The sequence below is a fragment of the Melanaphis sacchari genome, unplaced genomic scaffold (assembly GCF_002803265.2).
Source record: "Melanaphis sacchari strain LSU unplaced genomic scaffold, SCAv2.0 Contig536_pilon_pilon, whole genome shotgun sequence".
NCBI lineage: Eukaryota > Metazoa > Arthropoda > Insecta > Hemiptera > Aphididae > Melanaphis > Melanaphis sacchari.
In genome coordinates, this window is record NW_020271368.1 from 43,579 (window position 1) to 58,910 (window position 15,332).

Sequence of the window (15,332 nt, forward strand, 5' to 3'; positions counted from 1 at the left end):
TCTATTCGGTTTAGTACAACAATCATCTACATTTTTATTAGATTCCTACAAAAGAATGAAAGTTTGGTCTGAGTTAACAAAAAAAAACTCATACAAGTAATGATAAACTTAGGAGATTAAATTTAATTGGTGCTACACGTTGGTGGAGCAAAGACAAAGCGTTAAGCTCTATTATAAAATTTAATGAAACTGACATAAAAAATTCAAGATTTTTATTATTTTTAAATTTTTTGCTAGAAATAATTTCAAATCACTCTACATTTGATTCAAAAACAAAATTCACTGCTCGCACTCTATTACAAAATTGGTCAAAGTTTGATGTGATTATGACAGCAGCAATTTATCTGGACATATTTAGTATTAGCTCACCTATTTCTAAATTTCTTCAATCACCGTCATTAAACTATCTAACAGCTTTTAATATGATTAACAATTTGCATAAAGAAATTAGATCTAGAAGAGATAATGCTGATAGTATATTCATTAATCTTTATACTAAAGTTAAACATTTTATTACAGAAATAAATAAAGAGTTAGAATTAAATAGTAGTAATTTCACTATAAAAAATGATTTTAATGAGGGAAAATCTGTAGGTAGAGTATCAAAAAAAAAAAAATGTCTGGTGAAAAAGCAACAGATGAACGGCCAAATATGTCACAAATTGATAGGTTTAAAATTGAAACATTTAATTATATACATGATATTTGTGTAAACAGCTTGGATAAACGGTTTATAAGTAATACAAAATTATTAAGTGATTGTGTTTGCCTGGATCCTAAAAATTTTAATTCTATAAAAAATGAAGTACCTGCAAATGCGTTAATAGAAATACTAACAACTATTGATAGAAACACTCTTGCATATGAATTACAACAATTTGCTTTACAGTTTAATTCTATTACTAAAACTTTTGAAGCTACTTTAACACATTTAACTGAAGACTCCCAATTTCCTATTTATGAACATGAACTAGATTTAGATGAAGACCAAGCATCTGTAATTGATTCATCTAATAATTGTAAAACATGCAATAACTGTTTACGATGTGCTTTCAATGTGTTATACAATATAGTTCAACAGTCTGGTTGTTTTAACAATATATATTATGCATATAAATTTGTATTAACGTTGCCATGTACCCAGGTTACTTGTGAAAGAACCTTTTCCAAATTAAAAAATATTAAAACCAAACTAAGATCGACTATTTCCCAAGATACAATGGAAGCATTATTATTAATGAATATAGAAAGAAATGTTGAAATTGATAAGGAAAGTGTTATTGATTGTATTGCAAAGAGTTCTAATGAACTTTCAAAACTTTTGTTAAATTGAATTGTAATTTATTTAAGTTTTTTAATTATTTACATTTAAATGTTTATTATCATATTATGTACATATGTATTGTTTCATATTTGTTGTTACAAATTGCTATAAATAAAAGTATGTGTGTAAAATATTACACTTATCTAAAATGTTTATCATTATAATGTGTTTTTTTTATTCCATATAATATTGTTATCTTATTTAAATACAAAAATGGAGACGTAAAGAGCGGGCTAACAATTTATAGTCCAACCTTAGTAAGGCCTTAAGGGCCCTTACATCAGATCGCAGACTGGGCCTTTTGTTGCCAGTCCGACCCTGTATCTACCTATATAATATATTATGCGTAATAACTATAAAATATAAGTAGCTACTCAACTATACCAAATCAACCGTAATTGGTATTGTATTCCCACACCATTGCAATGTTATGTGATGAAGTAGAACATAATAATATTATGGTATGTATAATCGTATTGATAATATTTTTTTTTTTTTTTTTACTTATATCATACGTGGGTTATTACTTATGTCGTAACATAATTCTTTATTAACACTGGCATCAATGACGAATAGTGACGACATAAAGTGATGTTGTTGGCAGCTCAAAAATTGTAAATTATTGTGATAATAATATTTAATAGTCCGATCGGCAATGCTTCACCGATTTGTGTAGTGGTGATGCGCGTGCCGACGATGTGTCGTCGGGTGAACAGAAATCAAAGACCGTTCATATTATAATAGTATGTTAATAATATAAGACATAAATACAAAATAATAACATAATATACAAGAAAAATCTCATCATTTATTGTGAATAATTTTGAAAATTTCGTATAATCGTATAAAATATTATAAAATAGTAAGATTATATAGGTATTTAATGACCGTAGTCGTTATTTAAATCATCGGATACATGAATGAAAATAAAATTATTAATACTAAACAGCAAAATAATAAAATACAAGTTTTAAAGTAAAAACTACTATAGATATAAAAATCCGTTTAAAATAGTTACTGAATTACATTTTAATATACCAATAAACAGAAATTCAGGTTTACATAATGAGATATAAGAACTTAAATATATTATTTTTTATGCGACAACGTAGTCATCGTTAAAAATTGAATGTATTCGTTGTAAGTACAAGTAGATACAAGAACGATACAAAAAAAAATAAAAATTATACAGACTAATATTACTAACTAAAATATTCATTACACACTAAAAGTTAAAAATAATAGTTTAAAATTCAAATAGAGAAAATTGGCTAGTTTACTATCGACTAATACAATAATTATTATATGTTTATAAAAAAAAGAGCTATTATGTCAGATAGCAGTATGACGTAATGTAAAAATTTGATAGTGATTGAATGAAAAACTCTCTCTCTCTCTCTCTCTCTCTCTCTCTCTCTCTCAAAATATCTGTTTATTTCTTTTCGTTATTAGTTCTTAAAAGTCAAAAAGTATTATAATATAATGAGAGTAAATAATAAGGATTTAAAAACGATACGATCGGAATTATAGGCACGGACCTGTTGCTACATTAGTGTCTTACTATATGCATCATGGTAATAATCGTGTACAAAATATAGTAATTATATCATTATTAATAAAAAAAAAAAGTGTTAAATAACAGCAAAGATACTATTACACTAATGCCTATTCCAAATTCCGTGTAGAACGTGTAAGGCGTGTGTTAAAAATTTGTTGGCAATTTGATTAACCGATTTTATTTTTAATTAAATGTAGTTGACACTGTATACCTTTCAATTATTAAAAATAAAATATATTTTAACACTCACTACACAGTCCACACGGAACTTTATGATAGTTTAGAATAGTATCTTACAATTATCGTACGTTTATGATAAAAGCAATATGTAATTAAGAAAATACATGTAAATGTTGATTAATTAGTTGTTTGTGAACAATAAACATAAATAGTCGACGTAAACGAGCCACATAATTCTATCGTAAGACATTATTAGAAATTATATCAAAATTAAAATGTATACCTATAATATAATAATATATAATACCTAATAAAAAAAAGCGCATTAATTCGATGTGCGGGTGGGTGCCAGAAGGGGCGTCTAGATAGAGATGACACAAATGAAACGATCCATAAACGTAAAAGTATTACGTTCTAGAAGGATATTATATATTAGGATTCATCTCCCAGCACCCTCCGCATTCGTTTAAAAATAATAATATATAAATACCGTAAGACTGGGAATTACTAAGTTGCTTTGTCAATACGGTTATAATACCGTAAAAATTTAAGAAATGTCTAATCAAACCGTATGGAAATACTGTAATTAACCGTTTCGCATTCATTATCCTTTACCAATCGAATTATCTAGTTGGCGAGCACGCATCTAATAAAAACAACGTCAGTATAAACTATAAATCGAGATAATTTTAAAAGCTTGAAACAAAAACGAATTAGTTGTATAAAATCCCGAGTGCATAGTATGAGGGATATTTACACATCATTCGAAAGGTTCGTATATTATATTGTATATTAAGTTTAGAAATGTTGTTATGTGTGCAGAATCATAATTATATTGTAACTACATGTATAGCGGTACAAGGATATAGCGATAACCGAGTTGATCCGAACAACTGCACTCGGCGAAACTCGGACGAGGCGGTGTAATAGTTTCACTGGTCGGTGTTAATACATGAGTATAAGTATAGGTACAGTTGGACCCTGCAATGTCAGCGCTTTCCGTCCCAGGCTTACGGCAGTCGACAACAACTAATAGCTATATAATATTTATTATAACTTGACCAATTAATAGTCTAATCTAACCTGTTCGTCCCTTAGTGGATTATACATTGATACGATGATAATAAAAGAAAAAAAAAAAGAAAAAGAAAATAATAGTATAATAATAATATTCTCCTCATCAGTCTTAGCCAAAGAACACGCGATTTACAAATACAAAAAATAATAATATACCTATCATCCATCTACGCCATAATATATATATATATACATGTAATGATATATACAATATTGTGCATTGCGCGTGTGCAGATACGGACACGGGAATGACGTGCGATTTTGTGATAATATACGCTCTCGCCGTCGTCGTCATTGACACCGATACAGTAACACACACGGCAAACACCCGGCACAACATTGCGACATTCAAAACAATATTATATATAATTATGTATATTAATAGCGCGCGCACGACAACGACATCATGATAGGTACCTTCTCTCCTGGGGTGCGGGCGCTTTGGACTGCGACACGTCCAAGCGCTAACGGCGGACCACCGGTATGAGCGGCAGCACGTTGTCGGGCACAGGTATGGTGGTGAAAACGTACGTGGTGTCGCCCGTCGAGTCGTTGTACGACGCGCCGGCGTTGGCGTGGCCGCCGCCGCCGCGGTTCTTGCGGCCGGGGTTGGGGGGCGGCAGCAGCGGCGCGGTGGTGGAGGTGGTGCTGCGGCGTAACGCGGCGACCGCGGCGTCGAGATCGGGCTGCGCGCGCGGCCGGCGTCTGGTCATCCCGCCGTTGCATGCGCACGGTTCTCCCGGGTTGCTGCACACGCTGCGTTTTTTCATACACGACGACGACGACGACGACGACGACGACGACGATGATAATAATATGATGTCATGCGAAAACACAAAACAGACGAACGACGAATTAAAATCGATTTCTATTATATTATATTACAGTGACTGGTAAATTATAAGAGTTATAAAAACGATAAAAAATCGTCATAATTGTTATTGTTGTTGTGATCGTATGCGCGTAAAATACCATTGGTTTTAGAATATATAATGTTAAAGTAGTATATTCTAAAATCGATGGTAACACCTACCTATGGTATTATAAAGTTGTTGCGATTATATTGTATAAGAAAAAAGATATTCATTAAAAACATCTGCAACTCGGATCACGGCATGTTAAAGGTATTACATCTTATATGTACTTTTGTTGAATACAAAAATTAATATCTAAATGGCAAATCATTTTTTTTTTTTTTTTTTGAAAAATCTGAAAAGTACTTTATTTTTAGTTTTTACCACCTTACCTATCTAGGTACTGTATTTATATGGTTAGACATTAAGGCGTCAAGTGTATATGCTATCTTTCTCTAAGAAACGTACTTATCTTTGTTGATAATAAACTTCTTTTTCCCTCCCTATCGTTATTAATGCGCGCAACAGATCGAATAAGTCGAGCGACGAATATACAACATATACGCGGATTACTCACCTCTTGTAGTTTCTGAATATGTCCGACTTGCGTATGATTTTGAAGACGGACATTATCAACAGCGATAGACCGACTATGCTCGCCACAACGATGGCGCAGGTTATGCCGATCATCCAATTGTTTATGCCACTGTCATCGTTGACGTAGTTGTTGTTGACGTAAGAGGGTAAATAGGAGTCGTTATCCTTTTGCAGGGTTGGAGGTGGTACAAAATCTGGCACGCCGCCGTGACGAGGAGTCCACGAAGACTCAAAGTTCTGTTGGTCGAGCATAGGAAGTGACTTAGCAGTGGCGGAAGCGGCTGCAACCTCAGCTGCGATGTCATCGTCAAAGTCTCCAATGTTTTCCTGGTCGTAGGTGGTCTGTTTCATAATTGGTGCGACTGCACATATGAAACCGATAAAACAATATCTTAATTATATTATATTAAATATCTATAGGTACCTACACGTCGTGTAGAACAGAGAAGATGATGACGACGACGACACGACAATATACACGCAAATCTTTGTAAAAGTTTATTATTGAATTGTACAGTGGCGTGGCGAACTTGTATAATTGTTCATAGACGAATCTGATATTCCACCCATTCAAATCGCGATTAGGGCATAATTTACTGTCAGTTTATTTTTAACTACCTGTAGTAGTTATTTCTTAATTATTACCCATTGGCTAACCGCCTAAAACTCAGAATCGACTGACTCTTGATTATTATACTCACTCCGCCACACCATTACATATGGCATGTATATTGTCGCTGGTCGCACTTAAGTACATATCGCATTTATAATATAAACGATACGACCACGGTTGCTGGATATATAAGGTCGATTGTGTGTGGTGTCTATTAAGGACGAGAGCAATAGACTTATATAGATTATTATTATTGTTATCAATAGTTACCATCATTTATCAAATATAATGTGTATGTGATAATAATAATACACATTATAAATATGATAATATAACCAATAGTTAGGTACTTTATTTTTAATATCAGTCAGACTGCTCTCGGGTCAATTTCTGCCATTTCTGAGCGCGACTAGTCAAACTAAATATTATTTAGATACCAACGAGACAAATTTGTGTAGATATAAAATATGTATAATTTACTATTATTTCATTTTTTTTTTTTTTTTTACATGTAGATTTTGGTCGTCGACGCCGATTTAATTAAGTTGGTAATTGTTTTTCAACATTAAGATATTTTTCAACGTATAATGTCAGACTATAAAATAATAATATAATATTTAAAAAATATCAGTATTATTTTCCTTCAACCGACGTTATCATTTTATAAAATGTATAACTTTAGTTAACTGATGAAGTTTGACTCGTCGCGCTTTCTGTGAATACTCTGACTAAAATAATGTAACAACCTATTTAGTACTACTACTCTGTAGTATTCAAACACATGCACACTTAATTGCAGTATCATCAACTTTATACCTTTTTCCTGTGACCGTGGTCGGAGTTTATATTATATACACAAACGATTGATCATCAGAGATGAGATTTAAATAAAAAAATTAAACGATGTGTTCAAATGAGACAAAACTCTGTCATGTCTTACGCGTTTTATACATAGACATCATGCGTTATTAGTGTGTGCTTGTGAGTTATTGTGATTGAGTTTTTTTTTTTTTTTATAAAAATAACCCAAGGACAACAACGATAAGCATATCGTCTACATTTCGTTATTTTCAGTTTAAAAATTCTTATTTATACCACGATATCAAATAATGTAACGATTTGAATTAACTTAAACACATTTCGATACATATATCGTGGTCGAAATACATGTATTACTCGTCTATTTTGATTAAGTTGAAAAAGCATTGACTATAAATTATTATCTAGGTATTGCAAATGATGTCGTCCATTCAAAAATTAGATAGGTCACCATTTGCGTAAGCGTATATGTAATTTTTATATATTAAACAATATATATACACAGTAGAAACCGTTTATAATTCCAACGGTTGTAGTGTCAGATTAGGTTTACTTTTTAATGATATAAATAATTGAGAAAATATTTTGCGTTTTAAATGTAATAGTATAATGTATGATATTTTTTAATAACTTTTTTTTCTTAATTAGTTTATTACCATACATTTTTTATTGTTCCTTGAACGCCATCATTATACACGGTTTCTGCTGTATATAAAACTGTTATATTGGCTGTAATTTTATATTTAGATGAGATATAAGTACAATAAATGTATAATAAAAAAATACAAGACGTTTGTTGGTCATGACCATTTTTTTTTTTTTTATTTACATTTTTAAACAGGCAATGAAGTCATTTATAATCACAACAATTTATTACGTGAGTATTTCATAATATAACATCAAAGCAAAATTTTAAAAATTGTAAATTTTTTTTTTTTTTATATATATATATTGAATTGTATTATAAGTAGTATAATATTATAATTAATTAAACACATTATATTATTGTTATAGGTATTATGTACACATCAGATTAACAACAAACATATAAAGTGTTATTAAATTGTATAATATTTTACACTTATTAACAAGTACGCTGTCAAAACAACATGTTATTTTACATACCACTTTGACTGTCGTGACGTTTAGCAACAACATGTCCCAAATTTCCGACAGTTTCATTGTGAATTACATCCTGCTGAACCGGTACGGCCTCTGCAGGCAATATCGGTTGCATCACAATGGGGGCGGCGGAAATGATCTTCTGGGAGATTTCATTTTTAAGGGCAGATGGAGGAAAAGGTTCACCCAAAACGAGTAATGCAGGTCCAATTTCCTCAAACGTTTCTCTTGTCATTTGAGCAATATCTGCAGAAGATAATTTGGTTGTTACGGGGTCCACTGCCACCTTTGCTGTAGAATGCTGTTCGATTTCAGATTTTGGTTCATTACTCATGGCGAGAGAACTTTTTAATGCAGCTACGAGTACGGCTTGAGCCGATTTGACAGAACCTTCTGCTGGGCCCGATTGATTTCCATTGCATCTTGGAGTCTGGCAGCAATGAAAAGCGAGCACTAGAGCGTTGTTAGAAGGTTGAGCAGTGTTTGTAGGAGCTTGGATGACTGGGAATTCAGAAGCATCTGATTCCATAGATTTTAAGATTTCATCACAAGGTTGTTTGCTGTATATGTTCGTCGGAAATAAGCGTAGTCGGGGGCACACGAGCAGAAACGCGCCGCAAACAGACAAAAAAAAAAAAAAAAACACATCCAAATCAGTATTATGCACACGAAAATTCTTATAAGAGTAAAAATATAAATGATATATAATATTCGATAATATAATTCGTTATTGTTGCATGATGAACTATAGAATTGTATGTAATTAATGGAAATATGGACAATGTAAATACCTAACCAAGAAAAAAAAGATTCAATGAAACGTTTAATTTCTATTTCATATATTATAATTGAAAAGATTTTTAATTGTTATAAAATATGGTTTTAATTAATGTATTGTTATAGTAAAATGTAGTTAAATATGGTTATATACAGGAACTTTTGAACTTTTAAATAATCTATTTGCCAATATTATACTTTGTTATAGGTTATATAGGATGCGAAAATTCTAAATACGTGTGTTTATAAATTATGTATATTATAGTGTTAAACTATTGAAAAATAAAACTTTGCATGCTGTGAGATATTAAAGTGCCGCCTAATTTGAAATCGTTATTACCACCTATTAAGTACCATCTACGCTATAGAAAATTATTTTATCTGAAAACCCTTTGTTACGCGGTATTTGTAGTTACTTGTCGAAGAATACACAATTTGCCTATAGGTATATATTACATGTGTTCGTGTTGTGTGATAATAGTAATTATTTTAACGTGTAAATGTATTATGCGACGGTACTTTAAGGTACACCAAAACGACGTACAAAGCTATAGTATATGAGTAAAATTATTATAAAGATAATTAAAAGTAAAAATTAAAAAGCAGCTGTGGAAAAAAAGAAAAGAAAATCCAACAATATCTAAAAATAATAATAAAAAAAAAACGACTATGACTAGTTATCTATGCTAAATGTGAAAATATAATATGTACAAACAAACAGTTTAGCTGTATGAAATATTATTCTATTATAGTTTAATACGACATTATATTTCAAAAACAAAATTATGGTCAAGCATGAGATCGGTCAACGTTATATAGGTACATGACGCCCGTACTAAATAAATACACAATAACATTATGTATATCTACGCAGCGACTACCTATACAAAATTGTATGAGGTGTATTATGTACTCGCAGCTATCCTACATTAGTTGCCGATAAATAAATTATAACAATATAATATAAGCATGTAAAACGTGCATCACTAATTTAAAGATTAATGTGATAAATTAATATTATACATCTATTATGAAACGTAACGTACAAATATACAAAACAGACGTAGAAGGTCCAGTTTTTTTTTAAGCAATGTAGTGGAAAAGTTTTATGGGTTTATGGTACTTTATACTCTTCATTGATGTGTACCTATTTTATACATATTATAATATAGGTGTACACGTGTTTAAAAAATTCGTTTAAATTTTAGTCCAAGATTAAAAAATTGAGGGGTTTCTTACTCCTGGAACCACCACGAAAGATAAAAAATGTGTATAATATACATATTATTATAATATGTCTATGTTATATATATATATATATAATATAAACTCACGAGTAATGCAACAAGTCTAAGCAGCCGTATGAACCTCTTACGGATGAAGGTTCTGTGGCATTTGAAGTGGTTCCACCATTAGAAATTTTAGGAATAGTTGGAAAAACTGCGGGGGCATTGTCAGCGTAGATGGTTTCATTTCCTGCAAAGTCCGTAGATCTTAAAATTTCTCCCATCGGTGGAATAGCTGTGCGAACCTCGGAAAAACATCCCAGACGAGTAGAGCAGGTACCATCACCTCCGGCAGGGGATAAGCATTCGGGCATGTTACAGAAACAAGTGATTAAGGGTGATTGGGCCGGTTTGACAGTGGTCATTATTTCTGTAATCAAAACATCATCATCGTTATTATATTGTACATAGTAATATAGTATTTGCACAATTATAAAATAAATATTTTTGTATTGAAGTTTTATAACCTGCGTGTTATTGTTTGACGGTATATAAAACTTGCAATTTAGCGTAATTGAATATCTGTATAGAATGTAGTAAAACATAATAAAGCAAGTTACCCTTATACAACTAGATATACACGTTTAAAAATACAGAATATTCAATTTATATGATATTTTAAGGATTTTAAGGATTACGCTACGTAAAGGTATAAATATTTTACAAACATTTCCCCTTCAATAAATTTTCAAAAATAAGACAGGATTAAAAATATCAGGAATACAATTTATGTTTATCTTCAACAATTAATATACTTATGTATGAAATGATTTTTTAAAAATATTTTTAATACATATTTTAGAGGAACAATTGAACTCAAAGTGCAAGTTACAATAGTTTCAAATCCTAATAATATGACAACAACCAGTAGACAACAGCTGATTAAAGAACTAAATCGCTGCGAGAAAAAAAATGTTAAACACGCGTGTAAAATAGTATCTATAGAAAACGTAATAATTTATTACTACTCAGAAGTTCAGAAAAATAATGATAATAAACAACAACAACAATGATAGTAATAATAATAATAATAATAATAATAACGATGATAATAAATTAATAATATTATCAGATTTGTATAAACGGCGACGGTACGTTTAATGCGCGAACGCCACAGAAAGTAAACGCGCAGCAACAACCTGCTGCCGTTGTTTTTGTTTACAAGGATTTATTATTATTATTATTCCTACTACACTAATATTACTACTGGTGTTGTTGTTGTTGTTGTTGTTGTTAGGCGCACATGGTCACCGCCACCGAATCGAGTGGGCGCGACGGTGAAAGAGGAAGGAGCGCGCGGGATAAACGGTCGTCTGCTGGCGCGCGTGCCGGCCCAGTCATGCGCGCGCACACATTTGTTATTCTATAATACCGATGTATTCGATTATAGTATTATTATTTCGTGACGAAAAAAATACAACTATTGCTGCTAAAAATAGAGCAACAATAATAGCGTACAATCAAACATAATATTATATCACTTTCAACATGAGGCGTAAATACCTATATATAATTTATAAAATATATGGACAGTTTTTCAGATCATCCGATTTAACCTCGACCGCGCGCGTGCCACAAAATTCACCACAACGTAATATAATATATTAATTGATAATATATTATTGGTACTGCTGTTGTGATTAAGCACTGCAATCCACTATATATGATTTTATTCACGAATTTAACGAAACGGATTTATACTATGGGTATTATAAGTACCTCCTACACCTTTTGAAATAATTAAATGATGTTTCAAGTAATACAATTATTATTACTAGACGTTATAATAGTATAATACGCATACCACCTACATGCTATATAATATATATTCAATGGACATAAAGCAAACAGCTAAAAACATAAATGGCGATACTAGGGGGTACGATAGATGGACTTAATCCAATGGTTTACCATTATCTTAAAATGACATAGAGTTAGTCTCCGGAATATTTTAAGAGTTTTAAAGAATTATTAAAGTTATTGTTAAAAAATTGTTTGGATAAAATATTATACCTATACGTACATAAATAATTTAATAAAAAAATTTAAAAATCAATATATTTTTTTAACTTTTGTTCACTTATTTAGTTTATTATTAATTGTGATTTATATCTCTTATGGTCTTATGCACTTATTATTGTTAACTATAATAATTATAGGTAATATAATTATGAAAATGCCGAGAATTTTTTTTTTAAACATTGATACAATGGGCATATGATAAAACGAAATTATTTAATTTGAAAAAACAATAACTATATACTTTTAAACATAATCAAAAACAAAACATGGGATAGTAACTTAGAGTACTAGTAGGTACTATTATGAATTATGATGATTGAATCAAATTATATTTTTACAAAATGTAATAGAAAAATAAACCAATAATGTTCTCAAATAGAAATACGATAATAGAGATAATAGTTTTCAAATTTAAAATATATTCATTTCACGTTAATGAAATATTTAGAAAAACATTTTTAATATAAATTTCTTACATATACTAAAAATTGGCAGCGAATAAATAATAAAATATTTGTTTGAAAAGAATCATATTTTTTTCACAAAAAATATGTCATAAAAATAAATAATAACAGGTACTAATATTAAAATTATTTAACTAGATATTAAATTATTAAGTACCTACATATATCTTAATGATTAAATAATAGCAAATAATTACCATACACATTAAATGTCAAATATGAATAAACGAGAATAATATATACCAATCATAAAGTCATACACACTAATATACGATATATTACCATTAAGCAATAACAATATTATAAAATATAAATTCGTCCATTTAATATTATATTAATTTACTAGCGGCAATATATTAAACTCTGCAGTAAATCATAATTACGTTTTAGTAATGATACTCAATATATAAATAAATATTCATAGATTTAATTGAAAAATTCGTAAAAATTACAATGAAGGTACAAACAAATGTTAGCATATTAATATATTATTGTACAGACGAAAAAATCAATTTCCAAAAAACAATGTAGATACCTATGTCTACCTAATTACGTTTGAACACGTATTTAAATAAAATTCGACTATTATAGGTAATTATCGAATGGTAGAAAAATTAAAATCCATCATATTATTACATTAAGAATTTAAATTATACGATTTCAAATGCATACAGTTTATGTGCTGCGAGGTTGAATTAATATAATATTATAATATTAAAAAGTGATGTATTTAGCATTTTTTTTCTACCGTTCGACACAAACCATAATATTCAAAAAAAAAAAAAAAATCAAAAATATATTACCAATTGGAGTAGCTGCATGGTTGGCTTCAATATTGTTGGATTCGTGTGCAGGTACACGTTTGGCGGGTCCGTTGATAACCGCGCCAGTCACGATCGTAGTAATGAAAAACACGGACACTAACCCGTAAATTATCATCGCGAAAAAAGACACTCCGCGTTAAGTAAACAAGAAAAAAAAAACAATCACGAGATTGAACGTCGAAGAGCGTACTGAACTACAGAAAACGGAACCGTATTGATGCCAGACCAGCGCAGACCGGCCCTTAAATAGGCCGATGCGGCCACCGGTTCGGCGGCGGCTCCCGCTCGTACCCAGCGCCCCGGTGGCGGCGGCGCGCGCAGCGAATCGCGTGCCGCCGCCCACCGACGCCACAGGCCTAGATGATGCGCCGCCGCGATGATGGTGCAGAGGGCGGGTGGGTGTGGTGTACGGCGACGAAACAAAACGCGTCGCCGCCGGGCTCGGTCGTTTCCCCGACCCGCCACCCAACGCCACCCGTTAACTCCCTCCGACGATGCCGCCCGGACGCCACACGCGGCGGCGATGTGCAACTCCGTTTTTCTCGGTTGTTTACAATTATTATTCTATCTCGTCTTTTTGTTATTCTGTTTTTGGATTCTTGGACGTCGCCACAGTCGTAAAAATAAAAAATGATCATTTCTCAGATAGCGTTTCAAAGACGCAGGGAAAATTATTGATTCGGATGGAATGGTATATATATTATGTTAAATTATAAGTCATAGAAATTAATAATATAGTATAGATATAGCTAACAAATAATAAAAATTTAATTCGTAAGCGAGTTTAAGAGGACGCCACGCCATCCGTAATTAATTTTATGATTGTTGTAGTGTTTTTATTTATTTTTTCCGATGACTTAATAACAATTCAAATTATTAATTTTTTTTTTCGTTAACAGCGTGAATATTATAATTAGTAAATCTACTGCAAACGATATGTATTCGTAAGTTTGTTCAACGCGAAATCTTTTTTTTATGTAATGATATTATATAGAGTCATTGTTAGATTAATATGGGACCACTTTTAAATACTTTGAATTAGCATTTAAATACATTTAAGATAAATAATTTTTAATTTTTTTCAAAATTTAATTTAAATGTCTTTTATTAAATCCCTTAAATAGAAGATGTGTGGAGTTTTCTTAAAATAAATAAGAATAAAAAAGTTGAAATAACTCATATTTGTTTAATAGAAGTTAATTTACTTTTTTTAATTAGTAATAAATGGACCACATCATAAAAAGTATACATATTATGTTTATCTAAATATCTAAGCATATACCTACACATAATATTGTTTTATCAAAAAATATAATAATAACAAAAATAATGGTAGGTGCCCTTATAGATTATAATATTTATTTAAAACCATATGTATACATTAATATTAATACGTAGTATGTAAAATCATTAAAATTCACCAATAGTTTCAACTTTTTAATTTTAACTTGATGGATTATTTTTAAATGACATTAAAAAGCTGTTATATTTTAACATTAAATTAATTTACTTAAATTTTTAAAATTACTTTGAAAAATTAACAAAGTACCTAGTATTAATTATTAATAATTAATAATATTTTTACTTTTTTAATTATTAAAAAAGTAAAAAATAAATCATTTTTTAATTTAATTCACTACTTTAATTTTTTAACTATAATTAATGACTGTTTATAAATATTATTATTATTATTATTATATTCCATCGTCGGATATAGACGATGATAAAGTATTATTTTCTATGGCTAATATTAAATATTAAATAATTTTATTAAAATAATATCACATCATAGGTATAATATAGAAAGTGTTAGCT

At 30.4% G+C, this 15,332-nt stretch overlaps 1 protein-coding gene across 1 annotated transcript; it reads right to left on the reverse strand.

Moving 5' to 3' along the window:
- Positions 1 to 2,557: 2,557 nt before the first annotated feature.
- Positions 2,558 to 13,716, reverse strand: LOC112599533. Its single transcript, XM_025346460.1, has 5 exons — positions 13,497 to 13,716; positions 10,256 to 10,577; positions 8,148 to 8,704; positions 5,571 to 5,952; positions 2,558 to 4,895 (listed from the first exon to the last, which is right to left on the reverse strand). The coding sequence occupies exons 1-5, from the start codon at positions 13,630 to 13,632 to the stop codon at positions 4,604 to 4,606; spliced, it is 1,689 nt and encodes a 562-aa protein (XP_025202245.1). The 5' UTR covers positions 13,633 to 13,716; the 3' UTR covers positions 2,558 to 4,603.
- Between the last annotated feature and the right edge of the window lie 1,616 nt (positions 13,717 to 15,332).

Excerpts from the sequence above, each read along its gene's own strand:
- LOC112599533 (XM_025346460.1), bottom strand. The coding sequence starts at position 13,632 with ATGATAATTTACGGGTTAGTGTCCGTGTTTTTCATTACTACGATCGTG. Across the intron at positions 10,578-13,496 it reads CCATGCAGCTACTCCAATTG|AAATAATGACCACTGTCAAA; the intron begins GTAATATATTTT and ends TTTTGATTACAG. Across the intron at positions 5,953-8,147 it reads ACGTCACGACAGTCAAAGTG|TCGCACCAATTATGAAACAG; the intron begins GTATGTAAAATA and ends TCATATGTGCAG.